Consider the following 14,944-nt stretch of genomic DNA (forward strand, 5'->3'; position numbering starts at 1 on the left):
GGAAATGCCACCGCTAGAGCCCCGCCTTCCAAGATGATTGAAGGGTAAAAGAAACCAATGGTCTTCTCCCGGTCGGGATTTCCCGGCTTTCCTATTGGCTCCCTCGGGGCGAGTGCTGGGCTGAAGCGCCGCCTTCGCTTTTTCTTGGTTCTTTTAAGCGCAGGGAGGCGGTTTGGGTGCCCTAAAGCAGGTAGGGAGGAGCAAACCTTTCCCCCATCATCATCATCGTCATGAGAGGCCATTCTTACCCCAGGGAAGAAGAGGGCGAGGGTGAGGGCGGCGGGTCCGGAGGGGGATGGAGGGACCGCTTGGCCGGCCTTAAGCGGGTCGGTGTGTCGGCTTTGCCCTTCTTCCAAGAGCATCTCGGCTGCCTTCCCGGAGGGCCGGGCGTGTAACGGCAGGAGACCCCCCCCGCCCCCTGTAAGCGGGGAGGGGGCTGATGGAAAAACCCACCTGCTGGGCTTCTCCGGGGTTTTGTCTGCAGGGATCGGAGCTGCCCCCGGGCGGGATTTAAATCCAGAGCGTCTCGGTCCCGCCTGCAGTTTCGCTCCCTAGAGGTGGTTCTTGATTTATAGCATTGGTGTATGGTGTATGTGCTCCAGGGTATATGCAATAATATATAGTGCTTGATCTATCTATCATCTTTCTATCTACCAATCTAGATGTATCCAGGGTATATACAATAATATATAATGTGCTTGATCTATCTGTCATCTATCTATCTATCATCTATCTATCTTCCTATCTTTCATCTATATCTATCTATCTATCTATCTATCTATCTATCTATCTATCTATCTATCTATCTATCTATCTATCCAGGGTATATACAATAATATATAGTGTGCTTGATCTATCTGTCATCTATCTATCTATCTATCTATCTATCTATCTATCCAGGGTATATACAATAATATATCGTGTACTTGATCTATCTGTCATCTATCTATCTATCTATCTTATCTATCTATCTATCTATCTATCTATCATCTATCTATCTATCTATCTATCCAGAGTATATACAATAATATATAGTGTGCTTGATCTATCTATCTATCATCTATCTATCTTCCTATCTATCATTATCTATCTATCTATCTATCCAGGGTATATACAATAATATATCGTGTACTTATCTGTCATCTATCTATCTATCCAGGGTATTATACAGTAATATATGTCATGTGCTTGATCTGCCTATCTGTGTCTGTCTGTCTGTCTATCTATCCATCCATCTATCCTTATCTATCTGTCTGTCTATCTATCCAGTATGTATATATATATCTTTATGTATGTGTTTTCTGAGGTTTTCGCGGGTGTTTGTATGTAGGTCTTTGGTTATTCGGGTTTTCTCCCGTGTAAAATTGGATCTTTATGTATATGTACACACACACACACTGCAAATCACTTCAGGCTAAACATAAAATGATAGCTGTCAGCTGTTGTTTTTTAACTTGCATTAACTATTAAAATAATAACTAAATAAAAACCTAGCTATACCTATTATATATGCATGTACATAGGCCTGTCTGTGTATACACACGTTATAAACAAAATCCAAATTGCTGAAACGGCTACTAAATAGAAATTCGGCTCTTTAAGTATTGTATGTTTTTGTGTGTGAATACATTTAACCACACAGTCTGTTAAAATAAGTCAAAAATTGGCTATACATATGTTACCTCTGTGTGTATGTGTGTCTGCGCGCATAGATACAATCACTGCAAACAATTGCAACAATAACTAAATCAAATACTCTTGAAAGGATACAGCAGCCAAGTCAAAACCTCTTCCCCCATCCCCCCCATCTCTCTGTTATATGCACACGTATAGATTGCATAGTCATTGCAAGTTAAACTGTTAAAAGGGTAACTATGTCAAAAATTAGCTGGATATACACTACAGATACATATAAACAATCACTTAGGGTCAAACTATAAAAGGGATACCTATAAATATGTGTGTTGGAGATCATTTGGATTCTTGTTGTGTGGCCATGTGCTTACATGTGTGAATTTTAAAATATTTATATGCTACTTTCTTCCTGAAAGCTTATTTTATTTACTATCTTAGTATATTATGTTAATTTTATTCTAGGGAGATCAATCATGTATTGGGTAACCCATATATAAGGTAAAGGTAAAGGTTCCCCTTGCACATACGTGCTAGTCGTTCCCGACTCTAGGGGGCAGTGCTCATCTCCATTTCAAAGCCGAGGAGCCAGCGCTGTCCGAAGACGTCTCCATGGTCATGTGGCCGGCATGACTAAATGCCAAAGGCGCACGGAACGCTATTACCTTCCCACCAAAGGTGGTCCCTATTTTTCTACTTGCATTTTTAACGTGCTTTCTAACTGCTAGGTTGGCAGAAGCTGGGACAAGTAACAGGAGCTCACCCCGTTACGCGGCACGAGGGATCTGAACCGCTGAACTGCCGACTTTTCGATCGACAAGCTCAGCATCTTAGCCACTGAGCCACCACCTCCCTTATATCCATATATAGATATGCCTTTAAAATGAATGCTTAACCTGATTAGTTATAAACTTGGTAGTTCATTTCCACAACATGTAAATTCTTAGATAGTTTTAATCTTCATTCTTTGCACATCGATGAACCCTAGTTAGGTCAGTTTAATGCTTTAATGCATTGGGTAAATCCTCTACCCCACCTTGTAAGCAATGCCCTCAAGTCCAGCTGAATTTCTGCTGAATTATGTGAGCATATCCATGCAATGCAACTGAAGTAGTTCATATTTCTTTTAATCTTGTCCAGACTATATTCCTGGAAATCATTTCGTTTTTGATTCCAGATAACAACATCCAGGTGCTGCCACCTGGTGATTTGGAAAAAGCTTACTGTAATTTAATTTGCAGACTAAGGAAAAAAAATGACAAATCACTTCTGCATTGCTGCAGATAATATGTCCAGTGAGTGTTGTGCATGAGGGATCCTTTGCCTTTAGTACTTTTAAGAATCAACAGAATAATTGTTTCAGTAATTAGGGTTAAGTGTGTTCTATACACAAGCCAGTGTTAACTTCACAATACCACCCTTAGATTGATTAGGATGCGAAATAGCAATTCACTCGGTGAACAGTATATTTCATTTTCTTTTCCTGATTGTGAGAGAAGAGAATAGAATAGAATAGAATAGAATAGAATAGAATAGAATAGAATAGAATAGAATAGAATAGAATAGAATAGAATAGAATAGAATAGAATTTTTTATTGGCCAAGTATGATTGGACACACAAGGAATTTGTCTTGGTGCATATGCTCTCTGTACATAAAAGAAAAGATCATCAAGAATTCTAAGGTACAACATTTAATGATAGTCATAGAGTACAAATAAGCAATCAGGAAACAGTATCAATATAAATCATAAGGATACAAGCAACAAAGTTACAGACATACAGTCATCAGTGGGAGGAGATGGGAGATGGGAATGATGAGAACATTAATAGTAGTGTGCAGATTTAGTAAATAGTTTGACAGTGTTGAGGGAATTATTTGTTTAGCAGAGTGATGGCGTTTGGGAAAAAACTGTTCTTGTGTCTAGTTGTTCTGGTGTGCTGATAAAAACTATAGTGCTGCTATATGTCTGAGAATATATTTTGCGGAACAAATCTGAATTTGTTTTCATGAAAATACACAAGAGGTCTGAAATTGCTTAAGTATGGAACTGTGCTGTTAAAATGCACATTTGAGGACGAATGTGCATTTTAACAGCCCAGTTCCAAACTTATAATAAACCTTATGTCACAATTAAGCAAGCAGGCAGCAGGGTCATACTGCCATTCTATGCAGATGTCCATGGAGATAAAGCTGATTAAAAGCAAGATCTATTTATAGTATTGGGCTATGAGACAATATTTTAGAACAGAAGAAAAAATTATTCATTTTTAAAATGTAATAAATAATCTAGTGCCTACTAACTTTTATTACTCGGGATGCCCTGGATTGTATGTTTTCTAATCTGTTCACCTATTCGGTTGTTATCATGATGTTCTAGAATGAAAACAAGTAATCTCCTGTTATAGAAGCAGCTTTAGCTCTGAATATATTGAGGGGGGCTTATATACAAAGGATTACTTATTTTTCTAACCAACTGCAATCCTTTGTGCATCAAATGGAAGTAGACATGCCTGGGGAAAAAAACATCACTTATTCTTGGAATAGTCATCTCAGATCTCTGCAAGAAATAGAAATTGATTAATCAATTAATAATTTTGCACAGTGGTTTTATTTTGGAGGTTCTCTGGGGTTAGTGTTCAAATGCTACAATATTGTATGACAAGCTGAGACGGACTGCTCTCTAGTTCATCTCTGCTGAGCTTGCTTGTATCTTGAACCAATCACTTTTCTTTCAGGTTCGCTTCCTTCACAGAACTGATGTGAGGCAAATGGAGAAAACATTAAACTTGCACTGGGGTGCTTGGGAGAAATGTGTGATCTAAATATTTAGTCTTTTGGGGGGGGGATGAACTTCCAGGATTTTTCCAGATTTGACCAAACTGTCTCCTTCGATAAACAGAGGAGATAACTAAGTTAGTTAAAAGGAGAGAGAGGTTTTATACAATATAAAAGATCCAATATTTTCTGATTTAAACATTGGCTTTTGAAACCTGACTTATCTTCCACAGGAGATGCAGTGTTCTGCCTTCTTTCGTGAGCTGCGACTTACTCGGTCTTAATATCTCTGCACCCGATGCAAGTGGGACGATGTAGCTATTGTGGCTGTTCAGAGTTTAGATTCCCAGATTTGGAAGCTTCATAATTTACACTATCTGCATAAATGACATATGGAGGAGAATCAAGGATCATCTACAAGGCAGTTCCAGCACAGAAATTGGAAATTCTGAAATTCAGACCTTTTACATGTCCTTCCTTGTATTTCTACTGCTTGCGTTTGGACTTCGGCGGCCCTGATCTCTGCTGTATAACCTGCCGACGAGACATTTCAGGTTTTCCTTGGTAGAAATGAGGCGGGATAGGCCACAAGAACGGGCAGCTAGCTGGCCAGCAGAGCATATCAAGGTGCTCCTTGCCCTCTGGACTGAGGCAGCAGTCACTCATGACCTTAGCTCCCACGGGAGGAACCGTGCAGTCTATGATGGCATTTCTCAGCGTCTTGCCGAAATGGGCATTTATCGGACTGGGGACCAATGCCGTGAAAAAATGAAAGGCTTGAAAGTGGCTTACCGCAAGGCTAAGGAAAATAACTCTGTGGGACGGCCGCCTATCAAATGTCCCTTCTATGATGAAATTGACCAGATAATGACACAGTATATAAACTGCAGGCCCGGTTTTCCCTCCGAGGCTGGCGAAGGGCCCAGTATCACTGCAGACAGACAGGAAGGCCTCTCCATCTCTGAGCCCTGGGGGACCCAATCCAGCATCTCTGAGCGTTGGGCGTCCCAGGCCTCTGGGCATTGGCTGTCCCAGACTGCAGCCTCTGAAAGCCAAGGGACCGATGAATTCAGCTACACCCAGGCAGAGACTCATGATGCTTTTGGCGAGATCCAAGTCATCCCAGTTCAAGTGAAGGAAGAGGAATCCGAAGATGAAATCTCACCTGAGCTGGGTGGGTAAACCCCTTGTTCATTTCTCCTGGGGAATGTTGTCAATGCAAATCCTCTGGAAGGAAAACCGAGGAGGGGCAGGGGTGAACTGTAAAATTTGTTACTACCTGTTCTGTGGGCGTGGTTTGGGGGGGGCAATGTGACTGGGTGGGTGTAGCCAACCTTTTTTTTTAACTTTTAAAAGCATTTTTTCTACAACCTCTTCGGCCGAGGAGGTTGTAGAAAAAAATGCTTTTAAAAGGTTCTGACGATCCCAGCTGAGCTGCCTGATTGTCAGAGGTTTTTCTTTTCTTTTAAAAGCATTTTTTTTTGTTTTTAAAAGAAAAAAAAGCTTCTGACGATTAGGCAACTCAGCTGGGATCGCCAGAGGAGCCTTTTAAAAGAATTTTTTCTACAACCTCTTCAGCGGAAGAGTCTTAACAAGCTGCTGACGATCCCAGCTGAGCCACGTGATCATCAGAGGCTTTTTTTAACTTTTAAAATCATTTTTTCAGCCAAAGAAAAAATGCTTTTAAATGTAAAAAAAAAAATCTTCTGATGATCTCATGGCTCAGCTGGGCATGTGGGCGGGTGGGGGCAGGGATTTTTGCTACCGGTTCTTCAAACCACCTGCCGCCATCGCTACTAGATCGGATGATCCGGTCCAAACCAGGAGCATTTCACCCCTGGGCAGGGGGAAACTTATCTCTGAACATTTTGTTAATCGTTTCATGAAATATTTAGGTCTTTAGTTTCATAGCTTTATTGGACTTTTGGTTTAAATGTTTAAATGAACTCCAATAGAAACACAATTTTCTGTTTCTGGAAATGCATATCACTCTGTATAGACACCAACTTCCACTGGTTGTTTTTATTTATTTATTTATATACTCAGAAGGACAACATCATAGGGTAACCTTCAGACCTTTTTTTTAGCCTGTAGTCACAGGTGTTGCGTGCTTCACATCCATATTGTTTTATTACTTTCTTGCCCTTTGAATCATTGGCCGTTGGATATTGACCGTCAGCTCTTATGAATCATTCTGACCCTATTGGTGATGTTGCACTGCTTTGAGAAAATATATATATCCTGTTTCCCCAAAAATAAGACATCCCCTGATAGTAAGCCAAATCAGGCTTTTGAGCGCATGTGCTAAAATAAGCCTCCCCCCAAAAATAAGCCCTCCCTGAAAATATTTAAATGCAGAGCTGGAAATCAGGTAAGATGGCAACAGAAGCCCCATCTTGCTCCATGCGGCCCAAAATAATAAGACCTCCCCAAAAGTAAGGCCAAGCGCTTATTTCGGGGTTCAAAAAATATAAGACAGGGTCTTATTTTCGAGAAAACATGGGTGTGTTAACCCTAACTCTAACCTTAACCCTGTTCCTTACTTTATAGATGTGGCCTCTCCTATGCTAATGGAGATCCAACCTCCACCCAGGCAGCTCATCTCCATGCTTGACCAGCGTCCCCATCTTCGAACCCGGAAACAAAAAGTTCAGGGGGATGGGCCGTCAAGGGGTGCTGGCCAGAAGTGCATCCGTTCACATCAGTCGGAGCTGCAGAGAATGCAGAAACAGGTTGCCCTCCAAGCTGAGGAAAAACAGAGTTTAGCGGAGTTCATCCAGCACGACAAGGAGATGCGGCGTGAGGATAGGGAGTTCCAAGCCCAGCTCTTTGAGAAACTTTTTCAGAAGCAAACCGAGCTTGTCCAGGTGCTAACTCAGCGGTCTCCTGCCAGCCCTAGCTCTCCTGACTGCGCTAATCCATTGCAGGCCATGCAGATGTCCACGAAGAATGGAGCAGGAACAGCCGCGGGGCCTAGCTCAGCCCTGCAGGCTGTATTAGAACAGATCATGCAGTCCGACCTACCGGGGAAGAGTCTAAATAGACTTGCAGTGAAAGAAGCACTCGGAGGAAGAGTTAAGGTGCCTCCTGAAGTGCAGTATTGGACTGCCGAAGAGATACTGAGGTGGCTCTTGTCCCAGCAGCCTCCTGCAGACCACTGTCAGGAAATGCTGTCGGGCCCAAGGCTGCCTTTCGTTGCAGGGCACCTGGGAGCAGCAGGGAAAGGTGATAACGCAGAGGCACATCTCTCCGGTTTGAATCCATTATGTGATTCGTACCAGACTTCTCAGCAGCCAGGTAGAGACCAGCTCCACAGCAAGGCCCAACACCTGTGCGCCAGCAATTGCGCCAAAGCACTTGAAACAGACGTAGACTTAGAGACCCGCCGACAATCTTTCAGGCAGTTCCATTATCAGGAGGCCCAGGGACCCCAAGAAGCATACAGGTGTCTCTGGCGGCTTTCCCACCAGTGGTTAAGGCCGGAAGCGCGCAGCAAAGAGCAAATTATGGAGCTGCTAGTGGTCGAGCAGTTCCTGAACATCCTCCCTGAAGAGATCCAGACCTTGGTACGCGAATGCCAGCCAGAAAACGGCAAGGAAGCGGTGGCCCTGGCAGAGAGATTCCAGCTCCATTTCGAGTCCAAGAGGCAACGGGACCAAGTAAGATCACACTGAGAGGGATTTCTACTTTGGGGTTTGGAGATGGGATTAAGGAGGAGGAGTGAGGAAATGAAAAAGGCATTTTTTTCACCCCACACATCTCTCTTTTTGACCGACAGACTTCATACATGGAATCTCGGAATTACTGTTGTTGTTAGAATAGAATAGATAGAGTAGAATTCTTTATTGGCCAAGTGTGATTGGACACAGAAGGAATTTGTCCATTGGCAAAGGTTTGTCAATTTTCAGTTGAAGGTGAGCTTTAAAGCTGTGGTGAAATTCAATTTTTTTTTACTATTGGTTCTGTGGGTGTGGCTTGGGTGTGGGAGGGGAAGGATATTGCAAAATCCCCATTTCCTCCCCACCCCAGGGGAAAGATATTGCAAAATCTCCATTCCCACCCCACTCCAGGGGGAAGGATAGTTCAAAATCCCCATTCCCACCCCACTCCAGGGGAAGGATACTGCAAAATCTCCATTCCCACCCCACTCCAGGGGAAGGATAGTGCAAAATCTCCATTCCCATTCCACTCGGGCCAGCCAAAGGTGGTATTTGCTGGTTCTCCGAACTACTCCAAATTTCCGCTACCGGTTCTCTAGAACCTGTCAGAACCTGCTGGATTTCACCCCTGCTTTAAAGACAATAGAACAACAAGAAGCACTGCAGGAAGCGGCAGACTCTCTTCCTGAAAGACACGCTTCCAATTTTTGATTGAGCCTTTCTGCTTTGGTAGAAGCTGAATGGCTACTCCAAATTTTCCAGACAGTAGAAAATGAATCTGCTTTTTTTTTTTTAAAAAAAATTAAAATTCCTATGGGTATAAATTGTTAGATTCCGACCAATATTTTCATGTGACTGCAGCAGGATTCAGTTTTGTAGAATATTTAGGATGAGGCAACCAAACAGCCAGTTCAAAATGCTTGTATTTATCCTCAGCTCACAAATGGACAGGGTTAGGTTAGGTTGGGGTTCTTGACATCTTTGGTGTGTGGAACTGAGGGGCCCTTTTTCCTTTAAAAGAAGTGATAAACACAAGAGTGGCCTTCTTGTTTTTCAGGTACGTGTTACCTCTGATAACCTGGTTGTCGATTCCCCTCGAGAAGACTTGAATGAAGAGCAGAGACAACCCTGCATAAAAGACAGTCGAGAAAATCCTAGGAAAGTTGGCTTACTTGGTAAGAATTGGCTTCTTAGATGCATTGAATCTTTGATGTGACAGATTTGTTTCTTTGTCTTTCGAGGAGTGTTTTTGTTTGTTTTAGTACATATCCACTTAGATTTTCCCCCCCTTTCTGTTTATACTTGCATGCCATAAGCAGCTTTACCCACTCTTAACTCTCTGTATCCTGTCTGGACAATTTCTGTAATTCCTTGGTCAAAAGCAGATTTTATTTTCCACAATATGCTTCTTAGCATGGAGACTAGCAAATTAGCAAAATCTCTTGGAAGGAAAAACTGGCCAAGGAGATGATGGGGATCATCCGATGGCCAGGTAGTGAAGTGTTTGCTGAAGAGAGATGGTCCAGGCCTCCCAGGTTCAGCTTATGGTCCTCATTCACACGTCACAGCTGGTTGACTTCACTGGTGACTGAATATTTGTAAAGACACTTTGAATGGTAATTCTCAGATCAATGCCAGGATTGGGTGGAATCGAAAAGGCATTTAGTTGAATTCTCAACTGGTCAGGAAAGCTTCCTTAAATCTAAGCTACTTCTGGAGGTTTAGGGGATAGTACAGAGAGATGTATATAGAGACATGGTAGCTCAATGACTAAGACACTGAGCTTGTCGATTGAAAGGTCGGCAGTTCGAATCCCTAGCGCCGCGTAACGGGGTGAGCTCCCGTTACTTGTCCCAGCTTCTGCCAACCTAGCAGTTCAAAAACACATAAAAAATGCAAGTAGAAAAATAGGGACCACCTTTGGTGGGAAGGCAACAGCGTTCCGTGCGCCTTTGGCATTGAGTCATGCCAGCTACATGACCACGGAGACGTCTTCAGACAGCACTGGCTCTGCGGTTTTGAAACGGAGATGAGCACCGCCCCATAAAGTCAGGAACAACTAGCACATATGTGCGAGGGGAACCTTTACCTTTTACCTTACAGAGAGAAGACAACAAACAGAACTCTAGATGATTTCAAATTCAGATTAATTTACAAGCATGTGCATAAGCTCTATTAAGGAATTTCACATTGGGTTACCCTTCAGCAAGTCAACCTATCTTGATATCTTAAGGATGTCTTTGGTTTTTATCTGTAAAAGAGGAATAATCGTCATCCCTCTCGAAGTTTTTTATGAAAGGAAGTCTACCAAGCACCTTTCATATTCTAATATTCATACTTGCAGCTAAAACGAAAAGCCTGTTGAGTAAGGGAGCATATACTCTCTTTTTTAGAAGTGAGTGGAATCCCACCATCTATGGGCCTGGAACCCAAGTCTTATGATTCCCAGCCTAGGGCCTTAACCACGAGCCCATCTGTTATTTTTTGTATCTTGGCAGGTCTCTCAAGATAAACTTATTCTCCATCTTCAGGTACAGAAACGCATCTCCAGCTGAGGAAGAGAGCCAGATCAGATCCCAGGGAGCAGATTGTGCCCAAACAGGATGGAGAACACGGCGTGGCAGCAGCCAAGCAGATGAAGTTGAACAACAGCGTAGAAGAGCAAGAAATGGCTGAAACTAGAAAGAAAGCAAAAGAAATGCCCGTCTCCGTGCCAAAGAAGCAAGCTGGGAAAGCCAAAATGCGGGGAAGATCTGTTCCCAGTTATAACACGACTGGGGAAAACCAGGCGGAGGGGGAAGCTAAGACGAAAGGCAGCGGCCGAGTTTCAGAAGCTGTGAATGGGATTCTGCACGAGCAGAAAGCATCAGCTAGTCTTGGGTCATCTCAGCTGGTTTTCGACAAGGATGCAACTGTCTCCAGCCCCCAACCCGACCACGATGGTCACGGGTCTCCTGACATAGACAGGCCTTCATTTAGTGACAGCATTGACATTTTACTGGATTCTCCCTGGAGTGGAAACGGCAGTGGTGACACAGCCCAAGACGGGGGGCCCGGTTCCAGGATGCTACCCCCCTGTGTGGGTTGTACCGTGTTGAAGGCTGAGTTGGATACAGTCCGCGAAGAGCTCCGATTAACCCAAGGTAACTCTGGGAGCATAAACAAGGAGGCGGGCCTCTTCACCAGGGTGACCTCAATTTCCTTTTTGTCCTTCATGTGTTACTGGCGAGAATTTGTATCCTGCCAGTATACTTACAAAAGGGATGCAGTGGCTCAGTGGCTAAGATGCTGAGCTTGTTGATTGAAAGGTTGGCAGTTCAGCGGTTCGAATCCCTAGTGCCGCGTAACAGAGTGAGCTCCCGTTATTTGTCCCAGCTTCTGCCAACCTAGCAGTTTGAAAGCATAAAAAATGCAGGTAGAAAAATAGAGACCACCTTTGGTAGGACGGTAACAGTGTTCCATGGGCCTTTGGCACTGAGTTATGCCGGCCACACGACCATGGAAACGTCTTCGGATAGTGCTGGATCTTCGGCTTAGAAACGGAGATGAGCACCCCTCCCCTAGAGTCGGGAACGACTAGCACATATGTGCGAGGGGAACCTTTACTTTTACCTTTAGTATACTTATATGATTGCCTTGCCATTGGTTCTGTTTAATATTTGTTTATTGCTGACCACAACACAGTACATAAATTGCTTAGATCTTTCCCATAATAATTGCTTGGCTGTTAATTAAGTCAACTTGTCATTGAAAACAGCATCCCCCCATAGCCAATCTCACTTTTTATTTTGTCATAATATAAGAGCACTCACCAGGAAAGTATAGTGTTGATATTCGGTAGGGAATTCTTAACTGGCATCCTAGCTAAAAGCAGCCTTAAATAAGTATTTCATTTAGAAATGTAGGATATCAATGAATAAATAAGAATCAAAACGAACAGAGCCTAAATACACCAGTAAAGAACTTGATGAAAGAACTAAGGATGGGATTAGAATTGGCAGCAAATACTTGATTTGAAAAATAGATCCATAATATCGGGACTGATTTATAAAGTAAACTAAGGTGAAAAGACATGTCTCGAGATATTTGTTAAGATGGCCAGAAGGAAGGTGCCAACTTCTCAGAAGTTTCATTTTGTGTTTTGCAGCATTTTGTGATACTTATTTTCTATTTGTTGTTGTTCATTTATATGCAGCTTCTACACTGTATGGTTTGAGCGGCACCTCTTTGCAGGACTTATCAGAGGCTCTTGGCACTGTTGTACGGGTCCTGAACAACACAAAATCTTTGCCAGGAATAAACACACCCCAGGACATTGCTGAAATCCCTAGCAGGCCAGTATGGCGAGAAAGAAATGTAAGTCTCCCCCTTTGCTACTTTTTGTGTGTAAGGCATGTTTTCCTTCGTATTCCCTAGGTCCGTGATGGCGAACCTATGGCACGTGTGCTAGAGGTGGCATGTAGAGCCCTCTCTGCAGGCACGCGAGCCGTCGATGAGCTCCCCTGCCCTTGCACACGCACCTCCATCGGCCAGCTGATTGTTGGGATGTGCAGGAAGTGGGATGCATGCAGGAGACGCATGCACAGGGGGCTGTCGCGTGTGCATGCGGGAAGGGGCGGTGGTTGCATGCGCGGGTAAGGTAGGGGAGCATGGCATCCCCCCCATGGCCGATTTTTGGACCCAGGAGGCTCCCAGGGGTCTCCACACGGCCCGTTTTGGATGCCAGGTAAGTGCAGGGTCTGCACAGAGCCTGAGGAGGGTGAAAAAACAGCCTCCCAGAAGACCGGAAATGGGCCCATCTCCGGCCACGGGAGGGCATGCACAGAGGGGGGGGGTCATGCGCGTGTTTGTTGGGGTGCACGCATTCCATTATGGTACCAGCACGCTGCCACGGACAAGCATGAGCACTTTTGGCACACGAAGAGAACAGGGTTAGCCATCACTGTCCTAGATTTTATTTTCCTTTCTTTGAAAACGGGGATCCTGCCACGAGTCGCTTATTGAGTACTGTTAAAACAGAGAAAGTAGCAAGATAGCTAGATAGCTAGATAACGATTGTATTCATTCTCTGAATAGAATATAAAATACGTAAAATGTTTTCATCCAATACTAATTATGTTTTATCTTTCCTGTAGCATCTCTGAATCCTTGCATGGGCCGAATGTACTCCCCCGAATCAAGAAATTCAGCAGCAATATTAGAAGCGCCCGATTTAAAAGGAGAGTGAAAAGCACCCTTTGCTCTTGATTGCCTGAGACTTACAACTATCCTTGCCCGTCATTCCCTATCCCTTCCCCCATCCTGTTGGATTGCTTAGACTACAGCAGGCTCTGATCCAGATGCCTTTTCCCTGCTATGGTGCAAATGTTGTCAATTCCTTTACCTTTTTCACTGTTACCCTTGTTTTTTTGTTTTTGTTTTTATACTGTAGTAATCTCTTTCTTCCCTTTCCTGCTTGAGTTTAAATAAAGCAACTGGGAATGATTCACTGTACCCTTGATGGGCAATAAATAGCATGTGCACTGATCCAATTAGCATAGAAATCTCCAAAGAGAACGGCTCCTTTGCATGCACAAGAAATCAAAGCTCTTGTTTTGGAAAGCAAGCAAAGGTTTTTGGAAAGAATTGTTAGCCCAGATACAGGCTTTAGAGGTATTCTAGATCCAGCCTGCTTTCATGATGAACATTATATTCTCTCTTAATATATTCACGAGTACAATAATTACAGATGTTGACAGATTCCCAACATCAGCTGTATAAGTGAACATAGAGCTGATCAGCATAAGAAGAAGAATATCACCATGTACAAAACAGGAACTTTTTTGGTTATGTTATCGTAGTAAGAAATTTAAATTGTTGCTCTAAAGAACTTTGAATGCTTGACACTGGAGAGAATGGAAAAGATAAAGTAAGGGAAAATTAATAATCTCTCTCACACACACACACATATATAGAGGTAGTCCTTGACTTATAACCATGTGTTTAGTGACTGTTTGAAGTTACAACTGCATTGAAAAAGGTGACTTAGGATGAATCCTCTCACTTAACAACCATCACTGCCTTCCTATGGTTACATTAATAGTGAGTTCCACTTACTTTCGCTACCAGTTCAGAACTGTGAGCGTGCACAGGGTGCTTCTGCACATGCGCAGAGCGTCCGTGATGTCGTCCAGGCGGGTGGCCGGAGCCTCCTGCCACCACCACTTAGTGGTTCACCTGAACAGGGGCAAATCAATAAAAACCCACTACTGGGTTACGTGATCAAAAGTTGGGTAACCTTGGCAACTGACATGTATTAATGGCTGTCGCAATGTCCTGGGATCATGTGATCACCATTTGTGACCTTCCCAGCCAGCTTCCAACAAGCATAGTGAATACAATTTACTTAACTAACAATGATTCATAAAAAAAGTCACAACTCACTGAACAACTGTCTTATGTTTGGTTCCCAATTGTGGTGGTAAAGTGAGGACTACGCTATTAGTACACTCAGAACAAACTTCAAAATTAATGGGCTGGTTTGAGGGTCAATCTGTGGTCTGCGGCCTCCACCCACAACTACAAGTAGTCCTCAACCTACAAAGTTCATTTATACAACGGCACTGACAAAAAGTAACCTGACCATTTTTCACAATTGCGACCTTTGCAGCATCCCAATCATCAAAATTCTGAATTTTGATGTGATCAAAATTCATATGCTTGACAACTGGTTCATATTTACGACCATTGCTGTGTCCCGGAGTCACGTGATCCCTTTCTGTGACCTTCTGACTAGCAAAGTCAATGGGGAAACCAGTTTCACTTAACAACCGGATTACTAACTTTATCAACTGCAGGGATTCACTTAGCAACAACTGAGGTAAGAATGGTCATAAA

General features: G+C 43.2%; 1 protein-coding gene across 5 annotated transcripts; it reads left to right on the top strand.

Moving 5' to 3' along the window:
* The first annotated feature begins 102 nt into the window (after positions 1 to 102).
* LOC131204347 (uncharacterized) lies at positions 103 to 13,570 on the top strand. Of its 5 annotated transcripts, none has more exons than XM_058195539.1 (7): positions 103 to 190; positions 2,098 to 5,583; positions 6,960 to 8,068; positions 9,126 to 9,243; positions 10,600 to 11,211; positions 12,264 to 12,424; positions 13,204 to 13,570. In XM_058195539.1, exons 2-7 carry the CDS (start codon positions 4,980 to 4,982, stop codon positions 13,210 to 13,212), a joined length of 2,613 nt encoding a protein of 870 aa, XP_058051522.1. In that variant the 5' UTR covers positions 103 to 190; positions 2,098 to 4,979; the 3' UTR covers positions 13,213 to 13,570. The 5 variants fall into 5 exon arrangements, with proteins under 5 accessions (XP_058051522.1, XP_058051519.1, XP_058051521.1 ...); XM_058195536.1 differs by having other exon boundaries at positions 109 to 190; positions 4,643 to 5,583; XM_058195538.1 differs by lacking the exon at positions 103 to 190 and adding an exon at positions 219 to 557.
* The last annotated feature ends 1,374 nt before the right edge of the window (positions 13,571 to 14,944 follow it).

This window comes from Ahaetulla prasina, chromosome 10 (genome assembly GCF_028640845.1).
Source record: "Ahaetulla prasina isolate Xishuangbanna chromosome 10, ASM2864084v1, whole genome shotgun sequence".
NCBI classification, from domain to species: Eukaryota; Metazoa; Chordata; class Lepidosauria; order Squamata; family Colubridae; genus Ahaetulla; species Ahaetulla prasina.